Below are 17,648 nucleotides of genomic sequence, written 5' to 3'. Positions count from 1 at the left end.
AGTGCCTGCCACACAGAGGCACGCAGTGACCATTTGATGAATGAATGTGATAATAACTGTCTCTCCAAAGAACTGTTGTCTGGATGTAAAGAACTTCATAAATGGGAGTATCTACTCCACTTAAGCTAAAAAAAAAAAAATTTTTTTTGATGTTTTGTTTGTCATGAATTTTTTTGCATTTTTTTAATAGTGCATTAAAATATTACTTATCTTAATAAACCGAGTTTTTTGACCATCTTAAATTCTGTGCACTCACCTTGCACTAGTCCTGGCCCAGAGATTAAAGCTGCCTGGGTCTCCACTGGGCTCCCTTCTCCCCAAACAACCCACCCTTAACCCCATCTCTCTTTTCACCTTCTACAAGGAACAGGGACAGCTCACCCTTTGTTTTTATTTACTCCTTCCTTCAACCAATACTGACTACATACCTACTATGTGCTAGGTCCCGAGCCAGGCACTTTGGAGACAAAGACGCACTTGTTCATTCATTAAATGTTTTCTGGCCACCTTCTGGGTGCCCGGTCACTGTGCCAGACTCTGGGGACACAACAGTGAACAAGATAGACATAGTTCTTGACCTCTGGTGTGAGAAGTTCAGATGATAAATATATTCGTAAAGAATTAAAAACAAATTTATTGCAGATAGCAATAAGTTCTACAAGGAAAATAAAGTGAATAGGCCATGTCCTCAAAATGCCCACAGTCTGGGGAGACAGACATATAAATGGGTAATTGTTAAACCAGGTGTTATGTACATGGATGGCAGATGCAGAGGATGTTTCAATGGAGGTGGACAAGAAGTGATTTCCTAGGGAGGAGAAAGTTGGAGCTGAATCTTAAATGGTGAGGAACTGGCCACATGGAAAAGGAGGAAATGGCACCCCAGATCCAATATGGAAGTGAGCAAAGGCTTGGAGGTGAGGAACAAGGAGGGGAGCAGAGCTGGTTTTATCACAGGGAGAGACAAGACAGGAGGGGCCAGTCTTGGAGGCCACTGGGACCCCAGGTGGGAATGCTCAGAAGACGGCTGGAAACGAGAGAGGGTCAGCCAGAGAGATGGAAGACGATGGCCCATTAGTCGAAGGCAAATAAAATTCTGAATTTTGGATGAGAAGGCCCCTGAGTCCCGGCACAGGGATCTATTGGGGTGGAGTGAGTTTTTCTCAGAGACAAAACTCTCCCAGGCTATAAAATCATCAGGTATTTCCCCCCTAAATTCAACTTTCCTTAGCCCTATGCCTGGAGGGAATACAGTCTGGTTGCCCTAAATCACAAGACACTCAAAACATAGTTGAGTGTACAAATGACAATTGATTCTATGCTTTTTGGTTTTAATTTTTAATTTCCAGCCCTTGGAGAAGAAAGAGGTCCTGAAGCAAGATCCCCACCCATAACTGTTCAGCTTTCTCGTTATCCAAAGGCTGAAGTCTGTAAAATGGAGTTAGTTATGCCAACCCCCAAAAAAGTTGTTATGAGGACTAAAGGAGATTGCTTACGTAAACACCTTTGTGAGTGATGGAGTTCAGAATAAACATAAAGCCTCTAGCTAACCGGCGAAAAGCAGTACTTCACTAGCTAGACAAGTGGAAACAAACCAAATAACTTTGGGTCTTATCACAGACACCTTGGGAAGATATGTCAGGAGCAGGCCATGAAAATCTCTAAGTCCTCCTGTAGCTGTGCCTTTCTGGAATCCCAAAGTTCAGGGCGGAGGTACAGCTGCCCAGGAATTTATTTCTCCATAAATTTGAGCTCCCCAAATCCCCATGAAGCCCAGGAATGATGTGACTGCAGGGCGCGTGGGCCCATTGGCACCAAGAGCACCTCCATAAATCAAGGTCTCACTCCCGCTGGCCTCAGACTGCTTTTTCCAAGGTGACTGGGCAAAGCAAAAGGGTAGTCACTAACCTAGGAGTGGCATCTGCCTCTGAGAAGAAAGAACCCTGCAAATGCCTACAGGACCAATTCTCTAGAAACACATCCCTCAGAAGGAGAGGTCGCTCTTCCTTCATCTCAGAAGGTAATGCAACCAGGAGGACTTCAAGGGAGGGTGATAATCTTCCCATGAGTTCATCCAATTTGAGTAGCCCCTTGAGGCAGACTTGGAGGAGCCCTATTCCAGTGCGGGGTCGGCCCCAGTGAAAAGTCAAGGTGACCACAGCCCTGTCACCAGTTACCCCTAGGGCAGCCGCCCAAGGCAGCCCCCCAAGGCAGCCATGTGAATCACAGAATCTTACATCAGCTGGCACAACACCCTGATGATACAGGCAAGGGAACTATAGGCCGGAGATGGGGAGGGACTAGTCCAAGGTCACACAGTCTCCAGGGGAAGGTTCAAGGTTAGACCCAGGGGTCCTGGCTGTTTCTTGTGGCCTCACTACACACCTCCTCTAATGAGGCCACATGGCAGATCTAGCCCAGGACTCCAGAAACTAAGCCTCATCCACCAATTCATTTGGCCACCTTAATTGCTCCAGTAGCATCTAAATTATGTGAGTGTGGAAGCCAAAGAATATAAAAAGGTGCCTTTCACAAGGGTAGGGGATTAAGAAGTACAGACTACTAAGAAAAATAAACAAGCTACAAGGATGTACAGTACAATACAGGGAATATACCCAATACTTTATAATAACTATAAATGGAGCATAACCTTTAAATTTTGTGAATCGTGTCATACACCTGAAACTTATATAATATTATACATAACCTATAACCTCAATTTTTTTTTTCTTTTGGCCATGCCACGCAGCTTGCAGGATCTCAGTTCCCTGATCAGGGACTGAACCCTGGCCTTCGCAGTGAAAGTGCCGAATCCTAACCACTAGGCCACCAGGAAACTCCCTCAATGTTTTAAAAAGGTGCCTTTCAGGGACTTCCCTGGTGGTCCAATGGCTAAGACTTCACGCTCCCAATGCAGGGGGCCCAGGTTTGATCCCTGGTCAGGGAACTAGATCCTGCATGCCGCAACTAAAGATCTCCCGTGCGGCAAAGATCGTGCATGCGGCAATGAAGATCCCATGTGCTGCAACTAAGACCCAGTGCAGCCAAATAAATTAAAATAAATATTTAAAATATATATATAAAAAAATAAAAAGGCGCCTTTCTTGGACTTCCCTGGTGGCGCGGTGGTTAAGACTCCACCTGCCAATGCAGGGGACACGGGTTCGAGCGCTGGTCCGGGAAGATCCCACATGCCGTGGAGCAACTAAACCCGTATGCCACAACTACTGAAGCCTGTGCTCTAGAGCCCGCGAGCCACAACTACTGAAGCCCGCACACCTAGAGCTCATACTCCGCAACAAGAGAAGCCACCGCAATAAGAAGCCCGCGCACCGCAACGAAGAGTAGCCCCCGCTCGCCGCAACTAGAGAAAGTCCGCACACAGCAACGAAGACCCAACGCAGCCAAAAATAAAACATAAATAAATAAATTTATTAAATAAATAAAGAAAAGGAAAATAAAAACCTGCCTTTCATATGTGAAAAACAAGTGGGCAGAGAAGGAAAAACATCATCCTGGGAAACACAGGTACCTGCAAAGTTAGCTAACTACATGAACTGCGGGAGGTGACTGAAGAGACCATGTGACTTGGAAGACAGAGGCCACACCTGCCCAAGGTAATCAAGCCCCCAGAGTTGTTACCGATCAGTGTTCTTGGCCTCCTTAATAGAAATTGATAAAAGGCCAGACAAGAAATTCAGGCAAGGCTTTATTGGGGCTCCTGCTGCAACAGTGGGGAGTGAGAACAAGTTACAGGTTCCCTTGCTGGCTCACTGAGGAGGGGTGAGCTGGGTTGGGGTGTGTCCAGGGGTCAGGCCAGGGGGGTGGCTTAGGGGATCTGTCCTCCCCTTTGGTGGTGGTGTGTGCGGAGGGCATGGGCGGTACCCTGCTTTTGCTCCCGGCTCTTCAGAAGTGGCAGTTAGGTTTTTGGTCTTTTTGTATCTTGTTGTCCATCATTTGCCCAAACTGCACATGAATGCAGTTATTTTTAGTCCCTTATAGTTTCTTTATATTTTGTTGCTCCAGGAGCCATTTGTCCAGGTACAAGCACTGCAGAAAAGGGTCTCAGGTCCCAGGTCCCAGGTCTGAGATGAACTAAGCAGGGGTCTGGGAAAAGCAGCTGAGATGACTGAAATGGAGCCTTAAAACACAGTCACACAACCTACTGTATAGCACAGGGAACTCTACTCAATGCTCTGTGGTGATCTAAATGGAAAGGAAATCTAAAAAAAGTGTGGATATATATATATGTATAACTGATTTGCTTTGCTGCACAGCAGAAACTAACACAATATTGTAAAGCAACTATACTCCAGTAAAAAGTAATTTAAAAAAAAACACACTCACACACACAACACTTTCATAGGACTGTTGTGGGGATTATGTAAGATGATGGATCATAACGTCTGGTACATAGCAGGTGTTCAAGAAATGGTTTCTGACACTAAATGCCTAAGCCATGAAGGGCCTGGTTCCCTTCTCGCCCCTCTTTTACAGAGCAGAGCTTACTGTATTGCAATCGTCCAGTTGCTTGCCTATTTGAGAGTAAATTCAGTGAGGGCAGCAACCACGCCTGGCTTCACACACTGTAGCACCCCAGCTCCTGGCACATAATAGGTGCTCCAAGCAGATTTTTGAACAAACGAAGGAACGAACAAACAAATGAATTGAGGCAGGAGATAGATGGGCCCCAGGCTGAACAGTTTCTCCTCTGTGGACAGAAACTCCATAATAGCAGAAACTCCATAAAAACAGGATGATGGAGGAGTTGGGCCCTGACCAGATAAGAGATAAAAGACCACCTATTCCTCATTCTTGGAATCAGGGAGACCTCCTCAACTACACATGTGCAGAAAGCCTCCTTGGGGGCTTCCGTGGTGGCACAGTGTTTGAGAGTCCGCCTGCCGATGCAGGGGACACGGGTTCGTGCCCCGGTCCGGGAAGATCCCACATGCCGCAGAGCAGCTGGGCCCGTGAGCCATGGCCGCTGAGCCTGCGCGTCCAGAGCCTGTGCTCCGCAATGGGAGAGGCCACAACAGTGAGAAGCCCACGTATCGCAAAAAAAAAAAAAAGAAAAAAGAAAGGCTCCTTGGAGGTCAAAAAGGGAGGAGGGGAGCGCCACCTCATAGTAAGTGATGTGAAGTACCCATAGGCCTCTTCACTACAATCCATCTTGGCTAAGAGATGTGCACGCACACAGGGGAGGACCCTGAGATATACCAAATACCGACTCAGAACCAGGCAAAGCAAGATGACTAATCAAAGGAAACCCGGAAGAAATGCCCCATAAAAGTGATTCAAACCAAAAGGGTGCGATTCTCTCTATGAGTCCACCCGTGTATCTAGCCACACGTACTGTACTCTTTTTTTTCTCCTAATAAACACTTTACTTGTTTCACTACTTTCTGTCTTTGTGGGAATTCTTTTTCTGCAAAGCTGAAGAAACAAGGCCTTGCCACTGACCAGTGGTCTAGTGGCTAGTTTTCGTGCTCTCACCGCTGCGACCTAACCTCAATCACTGGCCAGGAACTGAAACCCTCTTTCAAGCCGCTGCAAGGCGGAGGCCACCAGAGATCAGAATGAATGAATGAATGAATGACACTTCTGCCGGTCATCTTTGAAGTCCCCGCGGTTCATTCACCAACCCCCCTGATTTGCCCGCCACTAAGGGGGTTCTCAGGATGTGGGAGTGTTGAAACCTGGACAGTCTCAGGCAAACCGCACTGTGTCTGACAGAACTCAGCGACAGAGTTGAGTGACGTGATTGATTGATAAATGTTCAGGAAGAAAGGGGTTAAAATCGGGATAAGGGGCTTCCCTGGTGGCGCAGTGGTTGAGAGTCCACCTGCCGATGCAGGGGACGCAGGTTCGTGCCCCGGTCCGAGAAGATCCCACATGCTGCGAAGCGGCTGGGCCCGTGAGCCATGGCCGCTGAGCCTGCGCGTCTGGAGCCTGTTCTCCGCAACGGGAGAGGCCACAACAGTGAGAAGCCCGCGTACCGAAAAAAAAAAAAAAAAATCGGATTAAGACTTGTATTAGATGGCTCCGCCCCATCATGCTCTTTGTCCCACCCCTTTCCACTGCCCTCCTTTTCAGACTCCGCCCCCTTCCTTGAGGAAGGTCACCTTCCAACGCGGGAAGCCAAGTGGGCATGCGCTGAGCCCACCGCAACTGCGCACGCTCTTGTTGGCTTTCTCCTCCTTCCCTCCTCCCCCTCAGAAAAACGGAAGCCGCCTCCCACTCGGTGGTTCCTGCGCGGCTAGCGGGTCCTCGGTGGATCCTGGCTCGGTGCCGCGGTGCTCGGCGGGACGCCGGCGGAGAGTGACAGGGGTTAAGGGGTGGGGCTCGACGTCAGGATCCAAGATGGCGGCGGTGGTCGCAGTCTCCTTGAGGCGCCGGTTCCCGGCCACAACCCTTGGCAGAGCCTGCCTGCAGGTGAGCTTCGGCTCTGGAGTGGGAAGGGCAGGGATGAAAGTCACAGAGATGGCTTGCAGTTGAGGGGGCGGCGGAGGAGATTGAGGGGAGCACAGGGCCAGGCCTCAGGGAGGAGGATACCAGCTCCCGTTTGCTCAGGGCTCTGATTTTGGACGGGAGCATACCTGCTGGTTATCATTCTGCACCTCTCTGCAGCCTGTGAGTTGGTCTGGGCGGAGAGGACTTTTTTAGACATAAGAATAAAAAAGAAGTTTAGAGAGGGGACTTGAATTGCCCAAGGTCACATGGCGAGCGAGTGACGACTGGCTTGGAAGCAGAATTCGAGTCCAAACATTTGAACGCCAAGCCCTTTTTCTGCCACCAAACCATCCCCTCTGAGAAAGAACCGCCGGAGCGTGAAGGTTGGGACTGGGAGGCGAGGCACTCCTCCGGGGTGCAAAGGTTGAGGGCTCAGTAAAGAGGGGAAGGGAGAAACGGAGGAAAATCCACTCAGCCCCCTGAGGATCTATCTGGGTTCCTTAAAGCAGCGTCATCCTCTCAGTATCCCTGTCTGTAAAGGACGTATCATAATACCGACAGAGTTTGGGCTTGGATCACAGGTACAGAGCTTGGCACTGCTCTTGTTTATATTATTGCGGGTGCATTGATACGTTTCCTCCGCGCCCCTTGTATTGTCAGGAAACTACACACTTCTGATCTGCATTCTAAATGGAAACAGGTAGAAGGGGAAGGGAAACTGCTATTGCAATCTGTGTATATCAGGGACTGAGGTATTACAAATATCTTTCAAATCTTTTTTCCTCCTCTGGGCTCCTGAAAAAACCCTGTAAGGTGGGTGAGCAAGAATTCTAACTTCCTTTTTAGAGATTTGAAAACTGAGGCCCCAGAAAGAAGATTTTTTTACTTGCTCAAAAATATCGCAGCCAAGAACCAGTTGTTCCAGGACCTAAACTCAGTGTTTTGAACATAATGTGTGAAAAACTCCTAGCACAGATCTGGGCACATGGTAGGTGTACAAGAAATATTCGGTCCTCTCCTCTTCTTGCACTCCCATGAGAATACGTCTCATCTTAAGAAACTGCTCTGGCTGCGCAGCACCGTGCATATGGCCCATCTTCTAATGCTAGCTCTTTCCACTATGCTATACGTGAACTTAGACGAGTCATTTTACAGTCTCCCTGAGAAGCAGGGCTGAGAAAGAGGACTGCCTACCAGAACCTCAAGCTGGTGCCCTCTGAACATTAAATTGGTGATTGGTAACGACATTTTTACCAGTTCCTTTTATAGCTGCTGAGCAGGCAATTAAGTTGTGAGAACCCCACCAATGAGAGTGAGTACTAAAGCTCAGGTCCCTCTTCCAAGCATGAATTATAGGAAAGGCTGGTTTCATAGGTCAGTGTTGCAATTCCAAGTGAGGCCATTGTAGGGCCTCCTGAGGGCAGAGAAAATAGAAGATTCCCACACACATGCACCCCCTTGTAGGAATATGCATTCAGACCCACAAAAGCCACCTAAAAAGTAATGAGCTTGGTGTATTAGCTCTGGGTACATTCAGGTTCCTAGGAGTCTAGGACACAGTAGGATTTCTCTTCTGAATTCCTTTTATTTAGTTTGCACCACCGAACCACAGTTCTGCCTGTATTTAACTGTAATGTATTAACTGTTGTTTGTGTTGTTGCCTCATTTCTTCGTCTAGACTCTGTATTCCTTGAAGGCAATTACCACCTACTTTCAGTTGTGTATATCATTGCTCCTAGCACTGGCAGGGCGTAGGATACCTATCTGCCAATCAGAATAATACGAGAACTGGTACGGTTGCCAATACTAAAAAGCAGAACTTATTTTCTGAGCCATGCTAGAAACTTGGCCCTCTAGTTAATCCTATGAGGTAGATTTTAATACTCCCAACCTTCTTACAAAAGAGGAAATAAAATCAGAAAGGTTAAGTAATTTGCCAAAGAACATCCAGCTACTAAGTGGTAGAGCTTGGATTTGGACCCATGCCACTCACGCATCTAGCTCCAAGCCTGCTCCTTAAGGAAGATTTCCTAGGGACATAACAAGCTGCCTTCAGCATGATCCAGAATTCCCCCTTCTCATCCTCCGTCTGGTTTCAGTCCAGTTGTTGATGATCTTGCTTCTTCCCTTAAATTATAAACTGTGGGTTTCATCTTATCCAAGATTTCTTACAAAGGTGCGCTAAGCCTTGAATACTCACTAGTTTTGTAGATTGAGGTAGAAATGCTTTTGAAGGACCACCCCCCCCCCCCCCCCCCGCTCCCGCCACCTTGGTCATGGGTTTGTGGTATAAATTTCCGGACAGGCTACAAAGAAAAAAAACTCAAATTTTTGCCTACCTCCCCACTTCCTCCTGTATATCCTCCTTTTCTGCCTGTTACTGTGGGACAGTCGGCAGCACTCCACTGGCTGCCCTTCACTCGTGCTCTCTGTCCCACTGCTTATTCAAAGATAGCTCTCCAGGGCTTCCCTGGCAGCTCAGTGGTTAAGAATCTCCTGCCAATGCAAGGGACATGGGTTCAAGCCCTGGCCCGGGAAGATCCCATATGCCCCGGAACAACTAAGCCTGTGCGCCACAACTGCTGAGCCCACTTGCCAAACTGCTGAAGCCTGCGCACCTAGAGCCCATGCTCTGCAGCAAGAGAAGCCACGACAGTGCGAAGTCCGTGCACTGCAATGAAGAGTAGCCCCGGCTCACCACAACTGGAGAAAGCCCACGTGCAGCAACAAAGACCCAACACAGCCAAAAATAAAAAATAAAATAAAATAAATATATAAATTTATCTTTTTAAAAAAAAGATAGCTCTCCATGAGAATTCCCTGGCCGTCCAGTGGTTAAGACTCCACGCTTCCATTGCAGGGGTCATGGGTTCAATCCCTGGTCAGGGAACTAAGACCCCACAAGATTTGTATGTGAAAAAATAAAGAGGCAAAGATAGCTCTCCAGAAAGTCTCCCCTCTCCCCTGCCTTACCAGGTTTTCCTTCTCTGTTGGATCAGCAGCAGCAGCACACAGCATGGTGTAATTTCTTCCGTCTTAAAAAAAAAAACAAAGAAAAGCTGGATCCAGCCACCACCCCAGTTCTCCACTCATCTTTATAGAAAAATGTCTCAAGAGGTGTCTAAACTCGCTGACCACAGTTCATCTCCCCACATCTTCCCATGAACCTATTCCAGTCAGACTTTTCACACTTACCACTTCACGGAAAGTACTTGGGTCAGGGTCACCAGTGACCTTGGCTTTATTAAATCCAATGTCAGTCCTCAGTTCTCATGGTACTTGGCTCTCTGAAGCATATTGTTCACTCCCTCCTCAAAACACTTTTTTTGGCCTGACTCCCAGGACATCCCAGGCTTCAGGTTTTCCCCCTTGCACGTTGGCAGTTCTTTCTGTCTCCCTCTGCTGATTTCTCCTTTTTGCCCCAAATTCTAAATGCTGTGGCTCAGTCCTTAGGCCTTGTCTTTATAGACACTCCTTTGGGCTTTAGAAACCTCCTAAATTTATGTCTCCAGCCCAGACTTCACCCCAAATCTTCAGATTCAGATGGCCACCCAACTATGTTCTCAAAATCTCCTCATGGATATTTAATAAACTTTGCTTGCCTAAAACCAAAATCCTGCCACACACACCAACTTTCCCTCCCATCGCAGTTGATGGCAACTTCATCCTTCACGTGGCTTGGGCCAAAAACTTTGGAGTCATCCTTACTCTTTGCCTCACTCCCAATCTGTAAGCAAATCTGTCAGTTCCTTCTTAAAGTGTATTTAAAAACTAACTGCTTTTCACCATTTCCACAGCCACCAGCCTCGTTCAAGCCATCATCATCTCTTAGCTGATTATCGCAGTTACTTCCTGCTTTTCTTGCTTTCATCTTTGCACCTCTACAGTTGGTTCTCAAAACAGGAGACAACATGATCCTTTCAAAACTTGTCTTTGTCACTCCTCTTCTCAGAACCTTCCAGTAGTTTCCCATCTTACTCGGGGTAGAAGCAAAAGTCCTTCGAAGGCCCTGCGTGGTCTGTTTCTTCCATTAACGTCCTGATTTCCTCTCCTGTTCCTGTCCCTCTCACTCACTCCATTCTCAGCTACCACCGGCGCCTCGTTTCTCCTCAGACACATTCCCACCTGAAGATCTTTGTGCTCCGTGCTCGCTCTGCGTTCTGTGCTCTTCCCCTAGATTTATGTGTGGCTTGCTTACTCACCTCCTTTGGGTCTTTGCTCAAGTGTCAGCTTTTCAGTGAAGTCTTCCCTGGCCACCCCATTTAGAGTTGTCTCCAGGATCCCTATTCCCCTTCTACCCCTCCCTCCACCCCCATCATGGCATTTATCACCACCTGACAAACTATAGGTTTTATTTGTGTGCGTCTCCTCCAATCACTGTGTAAGCTGCACAGGACTGGGATGTATGTCTGTTTGGTCCTTGATTCCCCCAAAGCCCAGAACAGTCCCTGGAGCATAGTAGTTGAACAAATAAGTGAATGACTATGTCTGGACCAACTACCGCCTAAAATCTTGCTGATTGTATAAGTAGAGTAAAAACTTTTGCTCTGTGGATCTTTTGGGGGAGAGGAATTATCTTTTTGTGCTGTTCTGTTTTGGATTTGCATTTTCACCACTATATAGCAGCTAAAAGGTTGGACTTTGGAGTCAGATGACCTATGTTTGAATACTGGCTCTTCTGTTATATGACCTTATTCTCATTTTTTAATTAAGAATAAAAAGCTTTCCTCATAGAGATGTTGTAAAGATTAGACATAACTTAGTATGACATCTGGCACGTGGTAAGGGCTGAGTGATGAAAGCTATTATTATTACTTTCTACTACATAGACACCTACAGAACAAATTTTTAGATTTCTTTGTTTGGGGAATGTTGTTTTAATCACAGCTCCCATAATCCTGTGGATTAACTCTTAGTTCAGCCCTCAAGGTGAACAAAGTTCCATCACTTTTAGAACCACAACCTGCCCTGGCCATTTTGATTTCAGTATCTTCTCTCTTCATTCCTTTTAGCCCCCCCTTACCCCACCAAATGTTGTATAAAATACGTTGTGTACAAAACTCAAAATGAATTTAAATTGTTTTGGAAAAAAATTAGTGACACTTTGGGGTACCCCAAAACTTATGTTGGGCTTTATCGCCTTCAGATATTCTGTTGTGTGGGGTTTTTGTTTGTTTTAATTTTTTTTTTTTTTTTTTTTTTTGGCTACATTGGGTCTTCGTTGCTGATCGCAGGCTTTCTCTGGTTGTGGCAAGCGGGAGCTACTCTTTGTAGCGGTGCGCGGGCTTCTCATTGCGGTGGCTTCTCTTGTTGCGGAGCACAGGCTCTAGGCGCATGGGCTTGTTGTGGCTCGTGGGCTAAGTAGTTGTGGCTCGCGGGCTCTAGAGCGTGGGCCCAGTAGTTGTGGTTCACGGGTTTAGTTGTTCTGCGGCATGTGGGATCTTCCCAGACCAGGGCTCGAACCTGTGTCCCCTGCATTGGCAGGCAGATTCTTAACCGCTGCGCCACCAGGGAAGCCCCCCTGTATATTTTTTAAAGGCATTTTATCCCTTTCCCCCTACTACCTGCCTCAGGCATAGCAGCTGCCCACTCTGGGAAACAGTTGAGCAGTTTCTTAAAAAGTTAAACATATAACTACCATACAACCCAGCAATTACACTCCTGGGCATTTATCCTAGAGAAATGGAGACTTATGTTCACACAGAAACTTGTCCACAAATGTTCATTAAACTGTATTCATGATAGCCCAAACCTGGAAACAACCTGCATATCCTTCAGTGGGTGAATGGCTTAACAAACTGAGGTGCATCAGACCATGGAACACTACGTGGTAATAAAAAGAAAGACTGTTGAGGCACATAACTTGGCTGAGTCTCTAGAGAGTTGTGCTGAATGGAAAAAAAGCCAGTCTCCCAAAATTACGTATGAGATGATTACATTATATAACATTCTTAAAATGACAAAATTACAGAAATGTAACAGATTAGTGATTGCTAGGGGTGAAGGAGTAGGAATGGGAGGCCTGAGGGGCATGGCTGTGGCTGTAAAAGAGCGGATCTTTGCCGGGCTGGAAATAATGTTCTGTACCTGGTCTATATCAGTGGTAATACTCTGGTTATGATACTGTGCTGTAGTTCTGTACAGTGTTACCACTGGGGGAAACTGAGTGAAGAGTACACGGGATCTCAGTATTATTTCTTATAAATGCATGTGATTCTACAGTTATTTCCAAATGAGAAGTGTAATTTAAAAAACTAACAAATCTATGGGTATATGCAACAACGTGAATGAGTCTCAGAGCATCGTGTTGAGTGAAAGAAGCTAGACTCAAGATGTATTGTCACATGGCATGTATGTGAAATTCTATAAGAGGCAAATCTGTAGTGATAGAAAGCCGATCAATTGCCAGGGGTAGGGAGAGAGTGCTGACTGCAGAGAAACACTAGAGAACTTTCTGAATGGAAATATTCTGTCATAATTGTGGTAGAAGTTATATAACTTTATCAAAACTCACCAAATTATACACTTAAAATTAGTGAATTTTATTGTAATGAATATACCTCATTAAATCTAACAAAAACAAAAAAGGGGGTGTGTTAAGCAAGCGAAAGCGGCTGGAGCTAATATCTTCAAGAGGGAATTCCCTGGTGGTCCAGTGATTAGGATTCCACGCTTTCACTGCCGAGGTTGCAGGTTCCGGGCAACTAAGATCCCGAAAGCCATGCAGCGCGGCCAAAAAAAAATAATAATAATGTCTTCAGGAATCTTTTCACTTCCTCCACTTCCTCTTAAACACCACAAGGTGGCATTAGCCAAACGTTCCTGTCATTTCACATTGGAGCCCCTAGTGAAGAGTGTTCATTTGCAGAAATGACTTTCCTTTTATTAAGGATCTTAGCCAGCTTGGTGATAAGATAAAATACAGCTTTCATCCTCACCTTCACTTTCATTTTCTTCATATATTCTCTTCTTTTATGCTGAGAGCTGATATTTTCAGCTTCACTTAATTTGGGGCGGTTTTTGCCAGCAAGTAATAAACTCCATTGCATTTCTTGTAATTACTCAGTTAACCTTAAGAGTTTTTACTTTCTTTAACAGTGTATAAGAGAAATAGCTGGCCTGGAATACCATCTGAATATTTCTATCTTCAACTTATAAATGCTCTTTGGACTGGCAGGATCCCTCATCACCATAGTGGAAGCTCAGCAGGACTTGTTGAGACCTTGTTTCATCTGCCTAAATGCAAAAGGGCTTCAAGAACTATGGGATGGGGGCAGCTTAGCATTACAGTTAAGTCCCTTACATACGAACAAGTTCCGTTCGAGAGCGCGTTCGTAAGTCCGGTTTGTTCGTAAGTCCAACAAAGTTAGCCTAGGTACCCAACTAACACAATCGGCTATATTGTACTGTAATAGGTTTGTAATACTTTTCACACAAATAATACATAAAAAACAAACACAAAAGATGAAGACATTTTTAATCTTACAGTACAGTACCTTAAAAGTACAGTAGTACAGTATAACAGCTGGTGTACAGGGGCTGGCATCGAGTGAACAGACAAGAAGAATTACTGACGGGAGGAGGGAGAGGAGGTGGGAGATGGTTCCTTGCTGGAACCAGATGCACGTTCGCACGTTTGAAAGTTTGTAACTTGAAGGTTCTTATGTAGGGGACCTACTGTATACAGTAAGTTGTTAGGACTCTGCGCTTTCACTGCCGAGGACCGGCATTCAATCCCTAGTTGGGGAACTAAGATCCCACAAGCCACACAGCGCAACCAGAAAATAAAGTAAAAAAATAAAATTGTATTAAAAATTTTTAATTAAATTTAAAAAATTGATAGACTGAGTAATGCACATTACCCTCCCTTATCCAATCAACTGAAGGCCTCAGTAGAACAAAAGGCTGACCCTCCTTCGAATAAGAGGAAGTTCCTCCTGCCTGACTGCTTTCAAACTAAGACACTGATTTTTTTTCTTGCCTTTGGACTTGAAATAACGACTCTTCCTGGGTCTTGAGCCTGCTGGCCTTTGGACTAGAACTATACCATTGGCTCTCCAGCTTGCCACCTGCAGATCTTGAGACTTGTTACCCCTGTAATCACGTGAGCCAATTCCTTATAATAAATCTCTTTTCCTATATGTGTATATATATGTATACACCATTGGTTCTGTTTCTCTGGAGAACCCGAACTAATACACCTGCCCTTAAGGAGTTAAGACGTAAAGAGAAGAAAACGGCACCAAGAAGAGACCTGAGAATGTTCACAAATGAATAGTACAGTGTTTAGGAACATGGGTTCTGGAGACAGACAGACAGACCTGGGTTCCAATCCTGGCTCCACTCACCAGCTCTGTAATCATGGGCCCATCACTTGATCTCAGAGCCTCATTTTTCTCATCTTTAAAATGAAGATTCAATGGAGTAATTAATATAAAGCATTTAATTTGGTGCCAGGCAATAATAGTGTTTTTTTTAATGAGTATAAACTTAAATATAAAACTTTTTTTTGAGCAACAGCACCCTTTTTGCAAATATGTTTTTATGGGGAGGCTGTTCTGGCTGAAGGAGTGAGGGAAGTCAGGCCTACCCTCTTAACCTTATCCTATCCCGGCAGCCCTTGGGTGGCACTCTAGGATTCCTTGGCTCGCTGTGTGAAACCCACTGGCAGGGACTGTAAGTGCCCAGGAGATGGAACAGAATCATCAGAGAGAGCAGGTCTCAGCTGTTTGTTAGTTCCCTAAATTTATTTTAAGATACAATATTCTTTATCTTGTTTCCTGCCATAATGCTATGGATGGAATGTTTGTGTTCCTCCAAAATTCATATGTGGAAGCCCTAATCCCCACTGTGGTAGTATTTGAAAATGGGGCCTATGAGAGGGAATTAGGGTTAAATTAGGTCATGAGGGTAGGACCTGTATGATGGGATTAATGCCTTTATAAAAAGAGGAAAAGACATGAGATCCCTTTCCAACATGCGAAGATAGAGCAGGAATGTAGCTCTCTGCAAACCAAGAAGGTCCTCACTAGACATCAGATCTGCTGACACCTTGATTTTGGGCTTCCCAGCCTCCAAAACTGTGAGAAGTAAATGATTGTTGTTTAAACCACCCAGTCTTTGGATTTTTTTACAATGGCCCAGACTAAGACACCTAATCTAAAAACACCAGCATCTCATTTTGACAACTGCAGTGGCTTTCTAACTGGTTTCCCCAGATGTCACGTGACAATTCTTCCTTTGTAAGCCAGTGATGTTCTTCTCAAAAAGAAAAATGATTGTGTCACCCACCTGAAACATTTTTATTAGCTTCTTATTGCTCTTAGGATAAAATGAAAACTTACAAGTCTTTCTTAACTTCCTTGAGTCTGCCGCTCTTCCATCCCTTGTCAAGTCACCCTGCTTTACAGTGGACTTCTCTCTGTCCTCACAGGTGCCTGTGCTCTCCCCCACCCGGGCCTCTACATGTGTTGTTCCTAGGTTTATAACACCCTGTTCTCCTTCCCCTTCATCCCTATACATCAAGCCTCAGCTTAAGTATCATTTATAGAGCCTTCCCCGACCACTTAGACTAGTGCAAGTCTCTGCTGCATTCTTCCCTCTCTACACTTTATTGTGAATATTTCATTTCTTGTTCACTACAAAGTAGATTCTATAAGGGCAAAGGCTATGTCTGTTTTATTAAGCACCATTTCACCAGCCCCCAGCACCATGTCTGGCATATTACAGGTACTTAGTATTGTGTGTTGGATATTGGATGACTGCCTATTCCAAGACTGTGTCAGTAATGTGTGGGTTTGTATCCAGTATTGCAGTTTATAGTGGCAACTAAATGAAGGACTTATCTTGCATTTTTAATGATTTTTTTTTCCTTCTTGTGAACTTTTTAAATTTCAGGCCTGCCGTGGGGCCCAGACAGCTGCAGCCACAGCTCCCCGAATCAAGAAATTTGCCATCTATCGATGGGACCCAGACAAGACTGGAGATAAACCTCATATGCAAACTTACGAAATTGATTTGAATAAGTGAGTATCTCTCTGAAAGCTAGGTATTTGATAAATGAAGGTGAGCTCTTGATCTATTTCAGGGACATGCTTTTCCCATCCTTGGAAGGTTTAAAAACAGATTATCCAATGGCTCTGGAATTTATCATCTATTTTTAAAACAAGGTAGATACCTGATTGAAAAACATAATACCAAGAAGAACAACTTTTACAAAATTCGTTTCCTTCCTGCAAATCAAAGCATAACAGTTTCTAGGAATACTGACAGAGATGGCATTATGCATAGTATCTGAAGTCATTAACACATTAGCAATTTTAAAATACTCAATGTTTTTATGTTAATATATGTATATGGACCTGTGTATTCTGTAACAGTGATAAGCGGTGTAAACTTGGCTGGAATGGTGATAGGCCAAGATAGGGTATAGTTTAAATATTAAAAATGATCCATACTTATGTATTAGTTTTCTGTTTCTGTCGTAATAATTGCCGCAAACTTAGTGGCTTAAAACAACATAGATTTATTATCTTATAGTTCTGTAGGTTAGAAGTCTGGTAAAGTTTTCGTGACTAAAATCAAGGTGTCAGCAGGCTGTGTTCCTTTCTGGAGACTAGAGAATCCGTTTTCTGCTCCTTCGAGCTGTTGGCAGAATTTAGTTCCTTATGGTTGTAAGACCGAGGTCCCTGTTTTCTTGTTGGATAAAAGCTGAGAGCCATTCCCAGTTTTTAGAGAAACTGTATTCCTTGGCTCATAGTGCACATCTTCAAAGCCAGCAACAGCACGTTGAGTCCTTCACATTACCAGTCCTGAACCACTCCTCTTCCATCTTTAAAGAATCTCCACAGGTAGCCAAAAGGAAAGAAGAATCTAGTGGGCTGTGCTCTAGCTTCCCACCACTCCACATCTCCACCTCCCAAGTAGAACCAGCGCTGTTTTGTTTTATGATCTGTTTTATTTGTAAATGAGTAAGTATTTCTTTTGAACAAAAGCTTCTATGGCACCAAAAAAATTGTTTGAAAACCACAGGTACTTTAAATGCTTTTTTTAAACTCTATCAACACACAAACTCTTTTAATAAGATAGAGTTAATTGATATATAATCTTCTTCTCAGACAAAATTATCAAATATTCAGCAACCAAAAATTATTAATAAAATTCAAAGAAAGGGAAATTGTACAGGCCACGTGTTC

General features: G+C 44.8%; 1 protein-coding gene across 1 annotated transcript in view; it reads left to right on the top strand.

The window, feature by feature from the left end:
* Positions 1–6,207: 6,207 nt before the first annotated feature.
* The window catches only part of SDHB (succinate dehydrogenase complex iron sulfur subunit B), a 34,857-nt gene continuing 23,416 nt past the window's right edge, over positions 6,208–17,648 (top strand). The window contains exons 1-2 of the mRNA XM_067721960.1: positions 6,208–6,435; positions 16,351–16,478. Coding sequence (XP_067578061.1) covers positions 6,364–6,435; positions 16,351–16,478 — 200 coding nt within the window. The 5' untranslated portion in view covers positions 6,208–6,363. The remainder of the gene's footprint in view (positions 6,436–16,350; positions 16,479–17,648) is intronic.

The sequence above is a fragment of the Pseudorca crassidens genome, chromosome 2 (genome assembly GCF_039906515.1).
Source record: "Pseudorca crassidens isolate mPseCra1 chromosome 2, mPseCra1.hap1, whole genome shotgun sequence".
NCBI classification, from domain to species: Eukaryota; Metazoa; Chordata; class Mammalia; order Artiodactyla; family Delphinidae; genus Pseudorca; species Pseudorca crassidens.
The sequence above is the reverse complement of the archived record's forward strand: the minus strand, read 5'-3'. Positions and strand labels throughout refer to the sequence as shown.